The sequence below is a fragment of the Neopsephotus bourkii genome, unplaced genomic scaffold (assembly GCF_033783945.1).
Source record: "Neopsephotus bourkii isolate Nb327-2 ecotype Australia unplaced genomic scaffold, CSIRO-AGI_Nbou_v1 NB_1589, whole genome shotgun sequence".
Lineage (NCBI taxonomy): Eukaryota > Metazoa > Chordata > Aves > Psittaciformes > Psittacidae > Neopsephotus > Neopsephotus bourkii.
Window position 1 is genome coordinate 5,591,035 of NW_026902065.1, and position 22,751 is coordinate 5,613,785.

Consider the following 22,751-nt stretch of genomic DNA (forward strand, 5'->3'; position numbering starts at 1 on the left):
CAGCCTTCCGATAGGACGCTAACTTATGTTCATTATGTAGGGGATGAAAGGCTATTTTGACTTCAAACCCTTTCATTTTTTGTTTTTTCCCTATATCAGCTGTAAACATCTGTGCATATTACATTCAAATCCTTTTCTGCCTTTGCTACTTGCCTCTAAACCGAACTCCAAAAGCTCTGTTCTCTTCAAATGTGTCCCTTACATTACAGGCTCTTTCTGGAAAGGCTGTAACCAAGTTAAAGTTCTGTGTTAGTGTGACGTGATTGTGTAGGAATTAGGAATAAGTAACAAATGCCTTTATATTTACACAAACACCCAAAACTGATCTATCCAGCTGAAGCACAGAAGCTTCAAACTTAAAAGAACAGGCAGACTTCTTGTTTAACATTTTTCCTTTTTTTTTTTTTTTATTTGGGAAAAGTGCTTCTTACAAAAGGCAGCTGCAAAACAATACGTTATAGACCTCAGAACAATTTCTCATTCCATTTAAAAGTGAAAGGAGAGGCAGTCTAGGGGACAAGAGCAGCAGGAAAACAGATCACGGGGCATCCACAAGTCAATAAAAAACAGAGATAATGTAATGCAAGGTTAAAATTCCTGTGCCGGGGCTTTGGTGGCAAAGTAATTTCTTAATGCAAATTACAGCCAGAAACTGCATGACTGCCTTTGTAAGCAGCAACTCACATAAACTGAAGAGCTTTCCCAGGCAACCTGCCCAACTCAGATGCGAGAGGCACAGCGATTTCCTAGCGAAGCTCAGGGCTTAGGTGGTTACATCAGGTTCTAAAACTTACAGAGCAACAGAGCTAAAGGGGCCTCTCTGGTGTTCCTTTGAGCCCACCTTGGCTAACCGGATTTCTGCTCCTGGACAACCCTAATCATACACATGAAAGGGAGCTGGTGTATTAGGGAGTGCCATCCATTAAGTTAAGTGATAGTTAAGATCACTGCCGCATTCTGGGCTGAGACCACTAAACCAGTTTCATGTCCAACTGGAGGCTAGACTTCATGCACCAAGAAGGGATGAAAGATGGTTTTGTTACTTTTAACTTACACAGAGTCTCCCCATCCTTGAGGTCCAACTCTACAGTTATCTGTATATACACATAGAGAGTTCTCCTTTCACAACAACATTTTCCTTTCATGCTAAACACAGTAAAAACCCAGAACGTTCACACCTGGTTCTGGTTACACAGTAGTAATAGTAATGTGCAAGTAAACAAGAGACCAAAATCACAAATGAAGACGTGTACATGAGGGGGCCGGAATGGCACTGATGCCATAGAGAGAGAATTTTTGTCTGGCCTCAAGTCAGAAATATCGGTACAGAGACAGAAAAACGGCCATCAGCCAATTTACATCCCCACTGCATGGCCACTGCTCATTTTTGTATCTGGGCTCTTCAAAATGAGTGTGGAAGTCCTGTAAACACTTTAACCCTGGAACTGGGTGAACTCTGTTGGGTACACATATGAAGCAACAAACCTAAGCTAACTGTTTGACAGTTAAATTCATTTTTACAAAAACTAACATTTTAAAGATTTATTTCTTATTATTTGTTTAAACAGAGGAAAAACAACACTCCTGGGGTGGGAGGGGATGGGAAGAGACAGACCCTGGGTAAAAGTTATTACAACAGCACCTGGAATTGATCGGCCTGCCTAGGAGAAACACAGGCACTGCCACAACACCACAGGTAATAGCTACTGCCTGAAGCCAAGACACCAGTCCACACTCCACTGACAGGTGCTATAGATCCAAATCGTAATAATCTTCCAGCTCATCATGAAACAAGTCCCACTCGTCCTCGGAATCTGTTAGCTCATCATCACCTCCTGCTGCCAACAGCATAAGCAACATCTCACCAAGCTCAAAGGTCACCACCTCATCCTCATCGGTCTCGAACGGATCACCATTCTCTCGCTCCTCAATGAACTCCCAGAACCGATTCCTTCGCTGAGCCTGCAAGTGGAACACAAGGATTTCCCCGGATGACCAAGTAGCACAAGAAAGGAATCTTCCCAGAGGCTGACATGGTTCAGCCCCTGGCATACTCTGACATACAAGAAGCCACGTTACTCTTTCAGGGAGACACTGGCCTTCAGCAGAATTTAACCCTTAGATACCCATATTAATGCCACCCAACATTTCTACTTCAGTATGTTGGTGTACTAGGAATGTTGTTAAAACCTATGCTTTCTATCTTAGCCTCCAGCATTCACATTCTTTAGACCACCTCCTTTAAATTCACCATCACAGATGTCTATCAGAAGAATAACAAAAACCCCATCAAATCCAAAACCCAAACCCAAAAGTCAACATTTCTCTGTCCTCTTGTCAAAGCAGCCAATTTATCGCTCACCCCTTTTGCGCACTGTCTAGAAAGAAGAAAAACCAGCAGCACTGACCCGGAATCTACTTGACGTTCCCACTTTGGGTCTCTGTGGCTCCTCTCGACGGCCATCAGGGTACGCATGCTTGTAAAAACAGTTCCCTCCAAAAGGACAGCTCCCACGGCCTTCATCAAAATACCTGCATGGCTTGTTGCTGGAAAGGAAAAAATCACAACCCTTACTCACAGCAGACCCCCAGCCAGACTTCAGAACTGCATTTACCTGTAGTCTAAAAGAATTTCAGATACCCTTTGGAGCTGAAGGTATTTTATTAGTCTAACACCTCTATGCAGAAGTGATGCATTGCACAATGCGTGTGGGTTGGTGCATGTATACGGCACTGATGGCTCGCAGTGCACAGGCTCATGCTACCATACGGCTACACCACCAGTGTTTTGCATATAGATGGGAAAGACTGAGGTCAAAGACCACAGAACAGCTTTGCAATTGTGTGGTTGCATGCACCTGTGGGCTGACAGGCAAGGACGCACTCACGCATGGTGGTGGGAAGGAGGTGTGGTGAGAGGGCTTTACATCAGTACCCTTCTTTTTTAGGCGTGCCTTTATCTCTGCAGTCTCAACTTGACAGAAGGCTGCAGCGCTCATACCTCATTGCCTCCTTGTATTTCTGAATGAGTTTCTGCTTCTCTTCCTTCTCTTCCACCCAGTACTCACTTGGAATGACAAAGTTAGATGTGATCCGACATTCTGGGCAGGACCTGGGGAATGAACAGACTGTGCTACAAAATTCCACATGACAGGGCATTCTCCCCTACGTAACAAGTCATGGCATATTTCCATCTCTAAAGATGTACTGTACCCACACACTTCCTGTATGAGCTTTTTAATCTAGATTCTCTTACACATGAAGATTAACTAAACTCTCAAGAGTTCTGGCCATAGCAGCTGGTCAGCTTGCCTCAGAAAAGCTTGAAAAAGCACTTCACACAGACTCCTTTTTCTTTAGAATACATTTATTTTGCCTTGATTTTTGTATTTGGTTGGAACTTTGCTTTTTTAGAACAGCCTTTAAGGGGAGAAATGTTTGGTCAATTGATTAATGAACTAGGGCAGTAATTAATTAAGAAGCATACATTCTGAACTGCCTAATCTGTTTTCAGATTCCTGGCCAGGTGTCCAAGATGTAAACAGTAACCACTGAATAATATGCTACTAAGTAAGTGCAAGTTGTCTACTATTAAGTGAGTGTTGCCAACTTAATCCAAATTAACCAAATCAGAGTGCGAATGTTATCCCTAACAATTACTTAGCTTCCAAGCGAAAGCTAGTATGCATTAAATGCAGTCTCTGTGCAGTCTGCACCTGGAAGTCTGCTGCAAGTTGACAGGAGTTACTAAATTCTTCCACAGTAACAAAGCACAATGGAAATGGTAAAGTGCCTCACTTTATAATCTTGCTCTCAAATTGCTTAGCACTCCTCCACTTGCGGATGCATTTCAGACAGTAAGCGTGGCTGCAGTTGGAGAGGATCCCAAAGCGGCGCTCACTGGGATTAGCTTTCTCATACACCACCTCCATGCATATCCCGCACACCATGTCTTTACTACGCTGGACGGCAAAGGAAAGCTCCATGTCCTTCTCATGAGCTTCAATGCAAGACTGAAAAGGAGACACAAAGGAAACAACAAAGACAACTGGTCACCTAGTGAATTCTAAGCAGGTTTTAAAGCTAAGGTTTACTCTCCTGTCCTGCATAATGAATGGAGTAGGATTAAACTGTAAAATCTTGATCCTAAAAAACCTGCTCAGATAGGGGAAATAAATTCAGAGTCCAAATTCCTTTCTTCAGCCATTGCTTTTAAACCTGAAAAAGGCAATCCAAGAGACCATCCAGTTTTACTAGGCAAGGAATAAAGCTTTAGTATCTTTAAGCAGACTGCTCTCCCAGCACAGACAAGGAAACCCAGCTGCTTTGGAGTATGGCTCTGACAGGAAACAGTCCAGTTTACAACAAGAATTTATTCATTGCCTGACCTGCCCAAACTTCCAAATGAAAGAGAAGTAGTAACAAGTGATCGTGGGAAGCTAGGAAGCAATAACACAAAGCTGTTTAACACCGGACAGTTGCTTGCTTACCTTTATGTGCTCGGATCTCTGCGCAGCATCAACTGGATGCAGGACCTGCAGGCCACACATATCACACACATCCCCATGGATATACACGCAGTTTTCTCCATAGCGACATTCTCCTACTGCAGCGTAGGGGCACAGCCCCTTCTTTATCTCCACGTCTTCATGCTGTTTTTCATACTCCTCCTCAATAACCAATTCCTGCAAGGGTGCTTCAGCACAGGAAGGAGTGGCTAGGAACAAAGTGAAGGACAGTAAGCAATACCTTCAGATTAAGAGCACGTGGAATGAGTATACATTGTTTTAGTGCAACGTAATCTTTGGGTAACCCTGCTCAAGTTATCCAGAGAGAATAACAGAACCAAGGTTCGTTTCAGCCCTAGTCTCACACACCCTCAACCTGAACCAATGGTCATTTCCCACTCTAGAAAGCACTACCATTTGCTTCCTCCTTTGACCTAAACAAGACTAAAGCTAACAACATTTCAGTGGTCAGATTCAGATCCATTTACAGGCTAACGCAGCAGAACAAAAATCTCACTAATCCTCAGCAGTTTAAAAACACTTTTAATACAAACTCCAATTCAGCAACAATTAAATAAGGTTACAAATCTTTCACTGCTTTGAGAATCAATTTCATATCTGCTAAAATTAAAGGGGCTTTTCCCCAGAAATGACACAGCTGAAGCAACGAACATGTATCCAGCTGGTGTACACTGATACAGAAACACCACACTAGCACTTCCTTATGTACAGGTGAATTATCACTTGTTCAGCCTGAACCACAAGGCTGTCACTCTTCTAGACTCCCATGGATCTCTGAGAGCAATATGAAAGCTGTGTCCACACCTCTCAAGGTAACTAGTCTAGGTGTTTGCCAAAAAGCTAAGCAGATAACCAGTCTACCAGTTAAACATGCAAATGTAGCTTTAAGAAACTGAAATGCATCAGGGTATTTTCAGGGCATTCTAAGCTAGCCATCAGTTTTGCAAAATACTAAGTAAATTCCCTTACTATGTTTTAAATTGAACTGAAATCTGTATTGTTTCTCTTCCTCATTTAGACAGCTGCTGCTTAATACTTCTCCCCATACTTCCAGAACATACAGCTGTCTATGTCACCAGAAGCCAAACAGCATTTTTAGATCATTACATAAGTTACAAGACAAAAGCAACGAGTTTGAAACTGAAGATATAATAAACACAGGAGAGTAACAAAGCATTGCTATATGCAGGATAAACACCAGAAAGAGCAGCAGCTAGGCTTCATTTACATAACCAGTAGCTGTTAGAAGAATTTTAAAAATCTATAAGAGATTGTAACTTCTCTAAGTTACAACTCATTTAAGTTTTTAATCCATAAGTTATAATCCATTTGAGTACTAGATTTGGAGAAAAGCAAAAACTACTAAAGGCAGTTAGACCAGGAAAAGTAAAGGATTCTGATCTCAAAAAGGATCAGAGGCCACACACTTGCACAGTTTTCATCCCCATAGAGCAGGGAGATACAATAAGTATGTATCAGCCCGTTTGCTTTTGGACATAGAAAAAGCAGGTCCCCGAGAGCTCACACTTTCAGAGCATAAGTAGATGCTGTAGTGTAGGAAAATATTAGCTCCCAAAGTAAGCACAAGTCTGCTTCTTGAACTATCTCTGACCTTAAAGGTCGCTTGCACTGATCTTGGATCCAGTCTGTTTGCTAGAACAAAGCAAGTGAGTGACAGAGTAACAGGTCAACTGTCAACCTGCTCATTTTTCAGTATGAGATTCCCAACAAAGAGTTCTTCATTATCTTTCCTTCCCCAAGTTCTAGTGAACTGGCACCAAGGAAAGTAACAAGTAGCCATACACTAGACTCTACCCACTCTCCTGTAACAGCTGAACATAGTACGAAAATTTGTGCTTATTAACTGAAATCCTGCCCACCCCCCTCCCAGTTTGAAATCCACTTCCAAAAGTAACAAAAAAACTCACAATGACCAGTCAGTTTCTATTCCCTCAACTGTCACTTTTGCTAGTGTTTTTTCTAGTTGATGTTAGAGATTTTTCTTACTTAATTGCTTCCCACGACTCCTGACATCTAGTTTGACTGTTACAGAGGAAGAAGAGTCTAGCAGAGCATAGTATGGATGAGCAGAAACCCATTAGACAGACAAATGCACCCAAATTTCAAAGGAATTGAGTGATACAGTACTTTAAACAGGGCTGGCAAGATTATCTTTGCTTAAGGCAATCCCGTATTCCCCTGGAAAATGCATACTTTGAAGAGTCACATGTGAAGCATCACTTAAAAGAAAAAAAACTTTCCAATCACCTGCATCCCTCTCAAAGATATCTTTTGTAAAAACTTTATTCAGTAAGGATTTCATTCATTAAAACCAAAACGAAACCCCACTTACTACCTGAGGGTCTTCGAGAATAAAGGCTTTGAAGTCTTACGCCTCCAGAGACTGACTTAGAAACCCATTTATTTACTATGCTGGTCCACAGAAACAGAGCAGAGTTTCATATCTTGGCACAAAAGTATAGTGTTGTTACTCGAAACAAACCAACCAACAACTACTGAAGTCAACAAGCACATTACACAGTACAGCTACTAAATTCCAGCCCAGTCCACAACACCATCCTTGCACAAAAAAAGAGAAACCAGTTCTTAGTGACCCAAACAACATGATACAGATGTACGAATATCAGTCTTCAACAACGGCTCTGGGTACTTCCACAGTACAAGGATGGGAAAGGAAAACGCATGCTTAAAGTAACATTAGTTTTCCAGTCCCAGCCTTCTGTGCTGTCCCAGCACTTCCCCTCAGTGAGAGCTGTAGTTCTATAAAATAAAATTTAAATTAATATTTCCACTTTTGAGTATCTCAGCTTCCACAACCTAAAGCCCTGCGTGCATATTTTGTGGACCTACTGCAATGTATCTGCTAGTTTTGCTTCCTCTTCGAAAGCAAATTAGAGAAACTCACAAGACTCCACTGGCTCAGTAGTTCTGCATCCAACATCCCTCATTTACAACACTTGCTCTAAAATTCTGCCTGCTGTTTCCAAAACCACTACTCTCCAGTAGGTGGACCCAATCCCCATCTTCTCACTGCCGATTTCAGAGTTAACAGGGTTAAATTCCTGCTAGTGAAAAAAAACCCTAGTTCATAAGCTTCAATTCATGCACCACCTGTTTTCACTCTAGGACATACTTTGCAGCATCAAATACATACATCTTGCAGCACCAGGAAACAGCCATCCAATTCAAGGTGTTTCTTGCATTTCTGCCCATCTACTCTCCCTCAACTATTCCAGAAAATCAGCAGTAGCAGCAGAACAAATATGGAAATGTGGCGTTATCTGTACATCAAACAAGTATCTTATGAATCATTTCTGTTTTCTTTGCTAGGCCTCGAGGTAATATTCAAGATACCAAGTTTAGTCCCAGATCAGAGAATCACCTGCGTTAGCAGAATGTCTTCTCTCATAGTAAAAGATAAGCATTATGGCCCAAGCATCACACAATTAAACCGGCAACCCCAAATCTTCAGCATTCATAAGACAACTTAAAACACACAGGCTTCTAACTTACCTTGAGAAATAGGTTTCATTTTAAGGCTTCCAAGTACCTGTACATTTCCCCAGGCATTTGACAAGAATCTGTAAGGCTTTAAAGTACTCACTGTAGAAGACACTGCACACATCCTCCTGATCACTACAGTAAGGTGTTTTATCTTTATAGCTTAATAAAGACAGTGGCTTCAGAAAAGTAAAATTTTTTAAATGCAGCTTTTAAGAAGTCCCTAAAAAAAATTAGCATTATCTAGCACAGATCTGAACAGAAATGGCCGAGTACGTCTGTACCTTAAAACACAACAAATTTCAAAGGATACAAAACACAATTATGAACAAGATTCAGAGAAGAGAATGCTATCTAACAATCTGTGGCAGCCACATGAAAAATAAGCCTGATGCCCTAGAAAAAAGGAATTGCTTCAGTAAAACTGAGTTAAAGGTATAATGAAACAGCACTTACGCTTCAGGGAGTTAAGAGAAAGCACCAGCCCTCCTGTAAGTAGTAGGTGTATTTAACAGATCTCCAGCTGCTTAAATTAGCATTGAATTAACTCCAGTGGAGGGCCACCTAGCCATTAAGGGGGTGAAACCCATGAAAAGAGACTGAGGAAACTGGACTTGTTCATCTTTAACAAGTGATCTTATTGCTATCTTCAGCTACTTAATGGAAAGGGAAAGGGAGGAACAAAAAAGAAAAAAAAACCAAACATACCACCAAAATCCCACAGGGCCAGATTCTTCTCAGATGCGCACAGGTCAAGAGACAGAAGGCAAGCTGAGGCAGGGAAAAATCCAATTACATACTAAGAAAGAGTTCTTCCTTGTGAAAGAAGTCAAACACTGCAAAGGTTGCCCAGAGATTATTGCATTTTGAACATCTCTGAGGATAGAGATTCAACCAAACAAAGCCCCTGCCAACCTGACATAGTTGACCCTGCTCTGATCAGAAAAATTAATTATATGGAATCCAGAGGTCCCTTCCAACCTGAATTATTCTATTCTGATTGAATGATTACAAAAAAAAAAGGATGTGCTTTGCCTCAATGAACACAGAAGGTGTATCTTTTATGGCAGTAATGTGACGCATTAACAGGTAGCAGACATGTTTTCATCCCTTTGGACTATACCCAAGTCACAGATACACCAAATAAATTCCACAATTAAACTTCTCAACAGCACTATAAAAATGACAATGTTGCTCAACTGTTCCTTTCCTCTTCCACAAATCGGATGAGAACAGGGTCCACCAGCACTCTAACACTGATAAGGTAATTCTCTTTTCTGATCTGAGAATGTGAGGAGTGCAGTGGAGGCAAGTATAATCTGAGCACTGCACGACAACTTCAAACTCTTCTGGACACAAGATGTATTCTGCATTCAAACAATTATTTCAGTACTCATGGCCATAAGCCTTCAGTTTTAGAGAACCAGACACTAGCAATTATGCCAAAGCAAACATCTTCAGTCTGCTTTTCACTTAGATTTTAGGTCTTTGTGATTTATTTATGCAGGGAATGCAGATAAGCATGCTACTTGAACAGTCTGGTCTCATATGATGAGCTGCTTCGATCTCATTCCAAAGACAACCTGTCACAGTATTAGGCAGGCATGTCTCAGGTAACTAGAATAAACAATGTTCAGCCTCTGTGTGGTCTGAACTGCCATCAGATTCATGAAAGCAAGCATCAGGCTTCAATTCATTCTACAGGAATCTGCATCTCCACTGGAAACTGTTTAAAAGACTGAAAAAAAAAATCCCCAAGCAAAACCCAACCCCAAAACAAACCAACCTCCCAAAAAACAAAAGCAGCAAATTATCTTTCCAAAGTAGTGATAGTAATAGCAGCACCAGTATTTTTTTTTCTCCCATTATATATACACAATTAAACTCCAAAGAAGAGATCCATCCAACTATGGACATAAAAAAAATTCAAGCATATGTGAAGGACTTATTCCTTGAAGTGATGAATAAATATGAATAGCTGTACTCAAAAGCTCTAAAATGTACTACATACAAACTGTTGACCCATGACAGAAATTTACAGTTATCCCTTGCTCAGCTTACCACGTCCACAGTATGGCTGCCCAGGGACAAATTCTACAGCATTCACCCAGTCTTCAGCACCTACTCCTGCAGCTGCCAGATCAGCACTTTCATCTTCTATCTCAGCAAGTATTTCTTCAACTGTTTCAGGGAGTGATGCATAGTCTGAGGATACCGAGGGATAAATTTTTTCATCTGGATCCACATCAGTCTCTTCTTCTTCCTCCTCTTTCAGTGGCTTGGTATGTTCATATCTGAAATGTTGAAGCACATCATATCAACTCTACAAAAAAAAAAAAATAACAAACAAACAAACAAACAAACCACAAAACCCACCCCAAAACCCCAGAAAACCTCCATAAAACAGCCCAAGGTATGTGAAAGAAACTGACTGATTAGATATAAACACACTATTTGGAAGGAGAGCCTAGACTTGGAGGAAAAAGCCATTGATGACCCTTTATAGAGACATGCTTCCACCTGTGTAATCTGGCAGCACTGCTTAAGGAAACAGCAGGTACTGTCATCATTTTGGAGGAAATGGTATAGCATGCACAATTCTTACTTAACTCACAGACTGAACTTCTATAAGAACTCCAAAACCACTCACATAGCTATTATGCATGTGTAGTATAAATAATTTACCTGAATAAGTTAGCTCATTCAGCCTTAAAAACCACAGAACACTATGGGCAGACCCTGCTGTCTCAGACTACCTCGTGGGAAGCCACAGGAAAGATGCAGCCAGAATCTTCTCAGAGGTGCAGTGACAGGATGACAGTCAGTAGACGGAAGCCCAAAATGGGAAGTTTCATTTAGGTGTTAGGAAAAAGCAATCATGGCGAGAGTAAACACTAGAATGGGTGCCCAGAGAAGCTGCAAGATCCTAATCTTCACACATAATCCAAACAGGACTGAACAATGCCTTGGGCACCCTGACCTAAAATGGCTTTGCCTTCAGCACAACTCCAGAGATCCCCCACAAGCCTACATTATTCTTTTTCTGTATTTAAGCATCTTGCCTCATTCAGATTTTGCAATGGATTTTAGTAGTTATTTCTAATGCCTCTTTGAATTCACTGTGAAAAAGGATGCTCACTTTGATCCCTACCACCCACAAACAGGAAAGCACAATTTCACTCAAAAATCTGTCTTCCAGCATCTACCACATTACATGGGAAAATAAAATACAGGTGTACCCCCACATGTCAAAGAGGCAGGATGATCTTTAAGGTCCCTTCTGACCCTAACCATTCTATGAATCTATGATTTGTTAACTAATTCCAAGTACAAAGGGAGGGAATTTCTTAGGATCACACAGAACTTTTAAGCAACTGTGATTCATTTATTTTGTGTCAGATTGAAAACAACTAAGTGTCACAGTTCTTGCTTATTAGAGATGCCTCCAACCAAATGTCAGCTTTGAAATCCTAAGGAAGCTACGAAGCACAGACTTCAAGCCTTCATACCTCTACCATCAGTGGCCTCCAAAATGAGGTTAGCAGGACAACCCACTTGGGTGCAGGAATAAAACACTAGAACTTCCTGTCTTCCCCCTCCCCTACCCCCTAAAAAGTAAGAAATTAAGTTTTACTAACGTTTAACATCCCGATTGACAGCAGTGTCCTCACAATTATCAAGAAATTTACAATCTAAACAATCAGAACACGAAGACAAACAATTTTTTCAGCTATTTTAAGTCACATGATATTCAACCCAGTACTTAAAGGAGGCTTCTAGACATCTATTGTGAAGTTCTGTACAGACTTCTTGTGCAATAAAACAAAAGGCTACACATACCATTAGACCACTTGTTCTTCCTGCTGTGGTAAAAATGACTGAAATAAAGCATGGAAAAACAATGGCAACAAAGTAAAAAACATTCCTTTGTCAGCAAGTACTGCTGGGAAATACACTGAAAACACTGCTGAAGACTCAAAGAAACAAGCATTAGAACAAATTTCACAGTGTGGGCAGATTGCTGTACAGCTGGATGAAAGTAAAGATGTTTCTAACATGTCTCAGCTTACAATCACTGCTAGATTCTGTTTCAATAATGAAACACAAAAATGACTATTTCTTGTGATTCACTAAAAAAAGACGGACCAGAAGAGAAATACTCTCAATAAATTACTTCTTTAATAAAGACAGAAAGATGGACTGGAGAAGGTACCTTCTCAACAGTAAATGGCTTCTTTAATAAAAACAATGTTTTATGGAAAAACTGTGCCCTGAAGGAGTCCCTGCCTCGACTAGACTGAAAAAAAGAGGATTCCAGGGTAAGGCTACAGAGACAGCCCATACCAGGAATTCATTCACTGCATCATTCATAGGCAAGATATTGTAGCAAAGATGAAGCCAGAAGCACGACAAGTGCTACAGAATGTCATTAACATGGTTAATTTTGTAACAACAAGACCTTTCAATAGCTGAATCTTTACAACACTTTGTTACGAGACAAAGAACCACCATAAAATCTGTACCACACAGAGGTTTGCTGGCTATCTTGTAGCAAATAGCTTAACAGTTGTCAAATATGAGTTATGCATTTTTCTGTCACAAAAAGATGAGTGCTCTAAATTTGCTGACCACTTCCATGACTAAAAGAAGCTATCACCAGTACACTGCCTAGCAGGTGTTTTCAAAAACCCCCACACATGCAATCTTTCCCTTTCAGGTAAAGCACTTTAAGAACAAGCAACTGCTTTTTAAAGGAAACTTGTGGCATGGAGGTAACATTTTGAAAACAGCTGCTCTGAAACACTTTCACCATTATATGACTTGGTTGCCAAAACCAATGCCAGTATGTCAACTATAAAAAAAAACCCTCTACCTTGTACACTTAGACCTGGAAACAGATTTCCCTAACCTGTTTTAAGAGCCTTCCAAACAAAGGTTTTAGACCCATTTCTTAAGAACATAAAAATGCCACACCTTACAACTGGAAGGTAAGAAGAGCTGACTGACATGAACATTTATTAGCCAAATTTTAACAGAAAACTTTGCATGACTGGTACACAGGATGGAAAACTTATTATCATGCATTAGGAAGTGCAGCCAAAAACACAAGTCTTCCTTTTGGATCTACATCTCTTTGTGAAAGATCTTTTTCACCTATGACAGCCATTAAAACTAAGCACTGAAATAAACTGAATTTAGAACAAGACTTTCAAATCACTGTGTTAAAAAATGTTAAACTAAGATAAAAAAAAAAAAACAACCAAAAAAACCAACAAAAAAAAAAACCAAACCAAACAACAAACCTCAAAAAACCACCCAAAGCATATTCTATCAACATTACTGTTAGTAAAAAACCTATTATTACTAATAAGGCTTTTAGTAAGGGCAAAAATGGTTTGGAAAACTAGATGATCTTGAAGGTCCCTTCCAACTCTAATCGTTCTATGCATAAAATATTGTTTATTTCATCTTTATTACATCCTTTTTTAAATTCTGATTTTTGTGTATGTTTTATAATGTACATAACATATTAGTACAGCAAAGTATAAATAAACATATATATATTGGGGGTGTGCTCAGAAGTTTTCACTGATGGGGTGTGTGTTGAAAAGTTTGAAGATCATTGATCTACATGATCAAGAAGGCAATACTGGCAGATAAAAGCCAGAGATGCTTATTTTTGTTACCTTTCTTATACACAGCAACCATGTATTAAACATGAAAGGAAAGCTAACTATGAACTACCGTATAGAGTCATGATGCAAATATTTAATCATGCATTAAAGCTGCAACAAGACAGAATGTCAAAACTCATGACAAATTTTAATAGTAAACTTAAGATGATGTAAACAGCCCAAAGCCTTCGTAAAGCACCTGGTTCCTTTCTTCACACTTTTTTAAGTTTTTAATAATGTCAGGGGTATAAGTTAAATAATACTATGTTTTCATAATGTAATGCCATTTTGTACAGGCGTCATTTTACAACCTACCATCATGACACTCCAGTTATTTTTCCAAAAAGGCAGTTCAAGTGCCAGGGTAGCAATCCCTGAAGACACCACACGTAATTATAAAAGAAACAAATTCTTACCTGTTCAGGCTTTTATGATCACTTACCAAATGTAACTTAGTTCCATCAGTTCAGCTAGTCTGAATGTAGTCTCAGATTTCAATTAATTCATCTACTGATGTTATTAACAAACATCCTGAAAACTAGCACTTTTAATAAAAACAGTTCTTGCCTTGCCTTTGCTTTTTTTTGTTTGCACAGCAATGCAAACGCTGTGGTATGCAGCAAGAGGAGGCAGTTTGTGACAAGAAGCTCTTTCTATAAATTTCTGAAGTTGCAATGAACTATGAAACTGCTGTTATGATCTACTACCTTTGTGTGAGCTCTGCTGGGGGAGGAGGGAAATTACTCCCCTATGCGACAGTCAACAATATTTCTTTACCTGCAGAGATCTCCGTAAGCACAGCATCCTCGCTGATAATACCTGCACACCATTGCAGACTGACCAGTGGAGAGGTCATGGGAGTAGCGGCAGTTGTCTCCTTCCTTGCAGACTCCATGCATGAAATATCTGTAAAACAGAAGATCATTGTGAATTAAGGAGAAACACTGAAGCTGTAAAACTATTTGGAGGATTAGTTATTTTATAATTCAAGATCCGCTGAATTAAGATCACCACTAATGATGCATGGGACCACATTCCAGTATAAACATACAAACAAGAACACCTGTGAAAAAGATCAAGCCATAGCTATTCCATTGAACTGCATGGTACCTTTAGGGACTTAGGCTTATGAAAGCCTGAAAACCTTATCCTGGGCTATGACACAAAGAGGAAAAAGTCTTAGACAAAGTAGATGGGGACAAAGTGTTTTACTTGTAGCTCCTGTGTTCCAACACCAACAAAAGCCTTAGAGAAGCCCACCACTGAATCAAAGAACCAGGATTAGCCATACTTAACCAAGTTTCTTGAGGGCTTCGAACTATTTTGTATTTGTAAATAATTCAATCAGAATTTCCTCCCTAGGAATTTAAAACATGTTTGTGATGGATAATTACATCTGCCAAAACCAGAAACATTAGTTTTTGCCATAGGCACCAAATAATCAGTAGAAATACCCTGCTGCTTGTCTTGAAAGACGTGTACCATTTCAAGGCTTTTGAGGACAGTTTACTAAATTTTCACATCGTTATGCAAGTTTAATTGAGCATCCTCAAATTTAGCTAGGCAAGAAAACTGAGCAGTCATTTTCAATTTGTTTTAAATTAACCTAGAAGACAGGAGCTTCTTTAAATTCAAGGCATTCTAACTATTCAGACTCAGTATGTTTACATCAAAACCACAACTGAAAATACAGGTTTAAATACATCTTTCCCACTCTACAAAGAAGTCTTAGCTAAGGAAAAAAAAAAAGGATTGAAAAAAAAAAAAAGAAGAAAACTCCAAACCTAGCAACCAAAATGTTTACCAACACTTATGTTAAGAAAGAGAAGCATAGGCCCCAGATACCTGGTAAGTAAGAAAATCTGTCAGGGTTCAGGTCTTATACAAAACACAGCTTGAGGGAAGACTAAGAAGCAGATTAGAACCTTCTAAGCCCATCTTGCTACTGACAGCAGCAGTCCTGCCCTCCTCCTGTGGTACACTTCCACTGCTCAGTGGTGGTGTTGCCACATCTCAGCAGGCAGCTGAACCAGGTCCTCCAGCCTGCAGACTGCACAACCCAGCAGCAGTACAGCCAGCACATAAGACAGAAGAACCATCTTTCAGCAGCCCAAACTAAGATTATGATAGCTCTTCACAAACCAGCACATTCAAGTTAATACTCCTAAACTTCAAAGGTGTCAAGCTGTCAAATTGCGTTAAATTCTACATGTTCTTGGTCTACCACTTTTTTAAGAAGTCAGATAAATCAAAGTGACCAATTCACCAAAATGACATGATCCAGTGCCACTGAAATATTAAAACCTGAGGTGGGTCTTAAGAGGGCTGATAACCCTCCAAGCACAAAACCAGTGGTATATTCCAGGTACTATGAACAAAAAAAAAAATAATATCTGAAGTGGTTTTATAAACCACCAGCTGACACTTTGCCATCAGGCTGCAAGTCACACTGAAAACAATCCCTGTTTGTACACTGTAGCCACATAGTAACCAGGTAAGAAATTGGTCCTAGGTTCTGTGGTAAGTGGTACTAAGACCAAGATGAAGCTCTTTCAGGATATTCTCCCCAGAGAGAGGACTACCCTGGTCAGAATTAACAGGTAGCTGCACAAACAGCCAAGTCAGCACACACCAGGAATAGGGTGTTCCTGAAACAAAACAAACACCCCATCCCCATAACCAGTACTCTCCTCTATGAATGCCAGGGGGGAGGGGGGAAAGGGCCGGGGAGCCCCCAAAAAAGTCCACCACTCACACACCTAACACAACACCAGAACCCACCCACAAACCAACCCACTTCAAAGTCAAAAAATACCAACCCATGAACTTGTGGAACCAGAACGTAACTGGAATTTCTGGCTTGCTTGTAAGAAATGGGAGTCAAACCACTAGGGTACAGAGTATGTTGTTAAATGTTTGCTCTTTAACAACTGTTATCTCCACCCTTTGCTTATTTCCACACAGCACTGCTTCCCCCGTGTGTTGGGGCATGCAATTTCATAGCCACCTGCTTACTCAGATCGGGAAATGGCTTCACATATAACCTGACATTCCTTTTGCTGCCCCCATGCTTATTTTTAATCTACTTCAGATCACTGCTCAGCCTCACAGGACAGCCACACTGCTCTTCAAGCCAATCAAGTGCTGGGGCACCGCTATGGCTGAAGTGACTAAGAAAGGAACCAGCTTCAAGTGAGGACTTTTTGGGCAACATAACCTAAACACACAAGCCTCAAAATTAGTCTCTCCTGCTGCCTGCTAGTGGACATGGAGTTCCTTTCCTTCTTCCCCTGTTTATGTTACAAAATCCTCTGGAAATACAAATTCTGTGTAATTCTGAAAGCTGTCACAATAAATACAGTAGGCTGTAATAAGGAAAACCCCCAAAATTTAACCAAACCTGAAACACAAGCTCAATTTAATTCAAACATCACTTTTAAAGGCCTGCAATCCCACACAGCAAGCTCAGCATCATTTGAACAAGAAGGCTGGGGTGGGAGGAGAGCAGAAATGTATTTCTGTAAGGATTATACCAACTCCCCCTTCCTCGAGATAAGATCTTTTATTTTAAAGCCACAAAGCATTTAATGTTTTACAGATGAAATTACAGTGTTTGGCGAAAACTTGCTTTGGTCATGTCAAAAAATAAACAGTGCATTATTTTTGGTGAAAGGTAACAAAAATTCTGCTGAAGAGCACCTTCACACACACAAGAGTGCTCAGTTTAACTGTATCTTTACACAACAGCAATACCAGCTGCCTCTGGTTTTTGACTACAAGAAAAAAGAATCCCTAAATCTGAGAAAAAGTTACTTGCCTCACTCCGAGACATGTACATTTGAAACTTGCATTCTGTCAAGTACTCAGAAAATACATATAATTTTATTTGAAACAGTAAAACTAAATCAAAACAAGTATATAACCAGATTTCCTCTGAGTGTCTGTGATGCTGTCTGACTGTAGTGCTCCTTGTCTCTCCTATTCAACTGCAATATCACCACTTGGTAAGGCTGCATAGAGAACCATACCAGAGAACTCATCATGGTCCAAACCCAGATCTCCCCCAGTTCAGTGCACTGCATGAATGTACAAAATACAAGTGATACCAACACAGGGAACAACCACTCAGAAGTAATAATTGTCCCCACTGGCATTTTATCACATAAGAACTTTTCAACTCATGTCAAGTTATGGATGCCTTGATCAGAACAGCATGTCCTGCTTGTCATGGTGTACTTTGAAAAGGTCACAGAACTCAGGCTTTGCACATCCAGTAGACTGAAGTTGTAGACAATATCTGGCGGGACTTTTTTTTTGGAAATATATTGAGAAAACACTTGTCCAAAGCCATAAAGCCAATCATAAACTCCCTGGAACTGCAACCACTGCAGAGAGAGGTCACATGTTACAAGCTCTACAATTTACTAGAGTGCTTAAAACTCTCAAGTTTACCCAGGTTTCAACGACCTTGATTTCCATGATGTTTTAAAGTATAATAAACTCATGAAGATTTGCTGGTTTGTTGTTTTTGTTTTTTTTTTTTTAACCCACTGCTAGAACAATATTACTTCTATCACTTGCCATAAGCCAGAGAAAAGAATCTGTGATGCCTTTACAAAGACAATGCACTGTTAAACTCGTGTAACTGCAGTCTAAAATGCATGTGTACCAGCTTATTTCAGATGCTTCATTCCATATAGAGTCATTATCCCTGTGACCTTATCAGTGAAATTTGTATGTAATACTCCTTTGGAAGCTTGAAATGGGTTTACTTATTCAGATGTAACTTTACTGCACGTCCACTTAATGTGTAGCCCCATTTTGTTTATTATTAAACTACTGGTTTTGCTGAATTAGAGCATTACACCTGGCAACAGATCTCCTTCAAAAATTGAGACACTGCCATGACTGGGCAGAATAACAGCCAACTGCAGCCATTAGCTTCTTCAGGTGTCATACAGAGACTGAGAACTCCCAGGGAAGATGGCAGCAGGGAAGAGGCCAGGCACTCAGTTCTAACACAGCACGCGGGAATGCAGCCACGTGAGTAGCTGATGAAATTCTACCCGAGTTAGTAACCTTAACAAAAAGGAGAAGAAAAAAAAAACCAAACAAGTAGGTCTTAATAGCATTTATCTCCTTGTCCCTTCTTCTCCATGACCTCCTTTCAGCAAGAAGCTATTGGGGGATCCAGAACAGAGCAGCTAAGGGGCAATCCAAGCAAGCTGTTAACTGGTTTGCATTCCACACCTTATCACTAATGGTGCACCAAATTAGGGAGACATACTTTACTGATTCAGATTCTTCATATTAAAAGACAGATAAATACCTGATCTAACTTTCCAGAAAGAACACCAAAGACAGAAATAGGAAGACAACTCTCAAAATATACTGATTCTTTGCTAAGGGGTTTAATTATGTTCAGTTATTAAACTAACAAGTGAAATGTAATTTCTTTATGTCAACTTGATGACCTTAACTATTACTGCATGACACCTGGAAAACAGAAGCACCTGGACCTCTAACAGTGTCGTGTTTGGAAAAAGAAAATGTTGGCTATACCACTGCTCAATAAAACTATGTAACCATCTGAAACTGGAAGGACAGACAAACTTGATTAGGCCTACCATTCTTTTTCTTGTTTCAATAATTTCATACCAATAACATAGTAAAACAGTATCAATAAAAAGTAGTTCTAAATTAGTTTTATTCCCCTATCGTTTATCCCAGATTAAAGTATTACAGGTTATTACACATCATAAAAGCCAAGGATATTGTCTTCTAATGTATTCCAAGGATACCACACTAGCATGATAAAACTCTTTAGCCAATCCAATTATCCTATCAGGTATTCAAAGGAGCAGGAAGAACTTAATTCTACCCATTCTAAAACTTCCAGTGCTGATAGAAGTATTCCTTCACCACCACCATGAAGTGGTAAGTCCTTATGCTGAAGGGACTACTATCTCCCAAAAGTTTATCAAGCAGCATTTTCTGTCACCCATATGATTATTTTAAGTAAATAAAGCCTATAAACAAAAATTATGCAGTGTTACTCAAAGCAAACTGCTCTGCTTCATTAGAAACCTACATTTTGAAATTCAACCCCTTCATCTCATTTAAATCCTCAAGCTCTTGTTACATCAAGTGTAACAAGATTTAACAGTAAGAAAGGTATTTTCCTGAATATTAATATATCTTACTGAAACCAAACTTAGAAAAAAAAAAACCCCACAAAATTCTTATCACACATTCCCAGAAACTCAAGTCAGAATTGTTATTTTCAGTTTAGTCTGAGGAAAGCTATTCCACCTACAATTTGAACGGCCCAATAAAAAGAAACAAGAAGCAACCAAGCAGTGGGATAAGGAGGAGGGTCAGTCTAAAAGAACAAAAGAACAGAGACATTCATCGGATCCAAGCTGAGATCTAATTGTTGCTTAAGCTCACATTAACCATTACAAACCAGTAGCTTCAACTTCCCACTAGTCCCGTGTGTTTGTAAAGAAATATATTCATTATACAGGCTCACTGTACCCCCAGACCCTAATTAATGTGACTGCTTCTGTACTAGGGCAGGCACTGTCTTCAATGAATTGATTCATTGTGTCTGTTACCTGAGAACACATATATCTATCTATATCTAACCAATCCATTTCTCCTGAGCTTTTCCATCTTCAGAAATTATGAGGCAATCGATACAGAGGGAGCACTCTCCTATACCCTTGCAGCTCACTGAAAAGCTGAGCTAAGCATTATTCCCGGTCGTTTCCTCATTGCAGGCCTGCGTTTAACTGCCGTGCATTAAATATTAACTCGGTTATTCGTAGGCAAAATTCTTTGTGTGCTGAAGTACTCAGAAAGAGCTGAGGAACAGCTCTTCTCAAATGGACCCGTTAACAGTGCATTAACCAAAATAAACAGTGATCAACGGTTAACTGGGCCGCTTTACATACTGAGGGGCACACTTAAGCACAAAGTGCTTAAGCACAAAAGAGAAACGGGGCCAGCAAGCTCCCTGGAAAAGGCCAAGCAACGGCTATCAAAACTATTTCAATCTGCAATGGGCAAAACCGGAAAAGTATGCAGAGAGATACAGGGCTCGCATCAAACCCCAGAGCCTTCTCCTGTCTGCCTAAGGGATGTTCCTTTTTTGCTTCCTAGTGACTTTAAACGTATTTGCTTACAAAATTTAGATTAAATGCAATTTACAACCATAATTAGATTAAAAAATAAAAAATTAAAAACTAAAAAAAAAAAAAATCAGATTCTAATCTTGGATTGCTACTTGCTTTCATATAAACTGACTCATATTTCTATATTCACAGAAACTTTCATATTTCAGCCTGCAAACAGACCAGCAGTGTAAGTTTAAAAATAGCCCATCTGGCAAGCTTTACAACATGCAGCATGATTTGCATAATCCCATATAAAAGATTTATCAGGAATACAGTTTAATGGAAGCTACAGATAGAAAATGACGCGGCATATAGAACCTTAACGTAACACAAGCGGCAGCACTCCTCGCTTTTTTGTGCCTCGTCATGACTTCTCCCCGTCCCCTGCTTTAACAAACAGCTTTTGCTGGATCATTCACAGGTTTACTTTCATTTCTGAATTCTGATTCAAGCGGTCCAAGAACTTGGAACAGTTCTGCACTTCCTGCTTTACCGCGTTTCCTAGAACACGGTTACAGGGCTTTCATTCTACCGTGTCCTTCACGCCGGCCACTGCGGGCACACTTTCACACAATAAATACCGGCCCACGGCACCTCATATGCAACCAACAACGCTTCCCACCAGAGCGGCAAGGGGACGGCAGCCACACCGATGGGGACGGCGAAGGCGCAGGGAACACCCTCCCGTGAGGCAGGGGCGAAAGAAAGGCCGCAGCCCGCGGGGCCGGCTCTCAAAAACTAGGCCCGGAGCGGGCCGGGCGCCGGCCGGTACTTTCAGTACTACACCCCCCACAGGCCCCGGCGCCGCCGCAAGGCAGGGCTGTGCAGGGTTGGGCTGGGCTGGGCAGAGCAGGGCAGGGCGCGGCGCGGCCCGTCCGGCTGCGCAGTTCGCCGTGGGCCTCCCCGAGGGCGCCCGGCGGGGCGGGGCAGGGGGCGCTGCGGCCACGCGCGGCGCGTACGTGACCGTTGGGGGAGGGGAGCGAAGCAGCCCTGCGGTAACGGCCACCGCTCGGCGGGTGGAAAGGCGACCGCGTGGTGGGGGGGAAGGGTATGAGGGAAGGAAGGACGGGCGCCGTGACCGCCACCCCCTTCCCCCCCCGCGGGCAGCGCGTACCTGCAAGTGACCTGCTTGGTCCAGCCGCCTCCTTCCAGCCCCACGATGGGCGGTGGCACGGCCGCGAAGTCGAAGGTCGCGGCCGTCGCTCCCACGTCCGCTGCGGCGAGTGTCCCCGGTGCCTCAGCCGCCGCGGCGTCGGCCGTTGTTCCCAGAGCCACCGCCTCGGCCATTACTGTTTATCCCACACAGCGGCAGCACCGGAACTTCCGGGAGCACATCCTTCCGGCCGGGAGAACGGGGCGCAGTCCCCCGGCGGGGCGGGGCGGGGGGCGGGCAGCCGCAGCGGCCGCTGGGGAGGCACCGCCCCCCGGCCCAATGGCAGCTCCGATTGGCGGAGGGGAGCGCCCAGGCGGGAACGCGCCCGGTGACGGACGGGGGGCGTTGGTGTCGCTGTCCCCGCGCGGCCTCCGTAACGTAACGGGCGTGCTTAGAACGTTCGGTCGCGGCCTTGGGGAAGGGCACTGCCGTGTACTGGGCCCAGGCGCAGCCTCAGACGCCTGACGGGGTGGGCCCTTAAATGGCAGCCGGGCGGGCCTGTGGTGGTGGGGTTGGCTTAGTGCGCGCCGGAAAGGGGTCGTGCCCCCCTCGGAATAACGCGTAACGGAGACGTGGCGCCGGCTGGGCTGGTGGGAGGAGGGAAAAGGGGCCAGTGACGCTTCAGGAACCCAGTCTGAATGTTGGCGCTAGGCCAGCAGAGAGTTCAGTGCTGCTAATTCGGGGTGAGAAGCAT

The 22,751-nt window shown here is 41.7% G+C and overlaps 1 protein-coding gene across 3 annotated transcripts; it reads right to left on the minus strand.

The window, feature by feature from the left end:
* Window positions 1–387: 387 nt before the first annotated feature.
* MKRN1 (makorin ring finger protein 1) lies at window positions 388–22,290 on the minus strand. 3 transcript variants are annotated; one of them, XM_061371951.1, is made up of 9 exons: window positions 22,019–22,289; window positions 14,504–14,632; window positions 10,113–10,345; window positions 8,760–8,822; window positions 4,491–4,717; window positions 3,799–4,013; window positions 3,002–3,112; window positions 2,409–2,547; window positions 388–1,962 (listed from the first exon to the last, which is right to left on the minus strand). In XM_061371951.1, exons 1-9 carry the CDS (start codon window positions 22,189–22,191, stop codon window positions 1,750–1,752), a joined length of 1,503 nt encoding a protein of 500 aa, XP_061227935.1. In that variant the 5' UTR covers window positions 22,192–22,289; the 3' UTR covers window positions 388–1,749. The 3 variants fall into 3 exon arrangements, with proteins under 3 accessions (XP_061227935.1, XP_061227937.1, XP_061227936.1); XM_061371953.1 differs by lacking the exon at window positions 22,019–22,289 and adding an exon at window positions 21,223–21,355; XM_061371952.1 differs by lacking the exon at window positions 8,760–8,822 and having other exon boundaries at window positions 22,019–22,290.
* Between the last annotated feature and the right edge of the window lie 461 nt (window positions 22,291–22,751).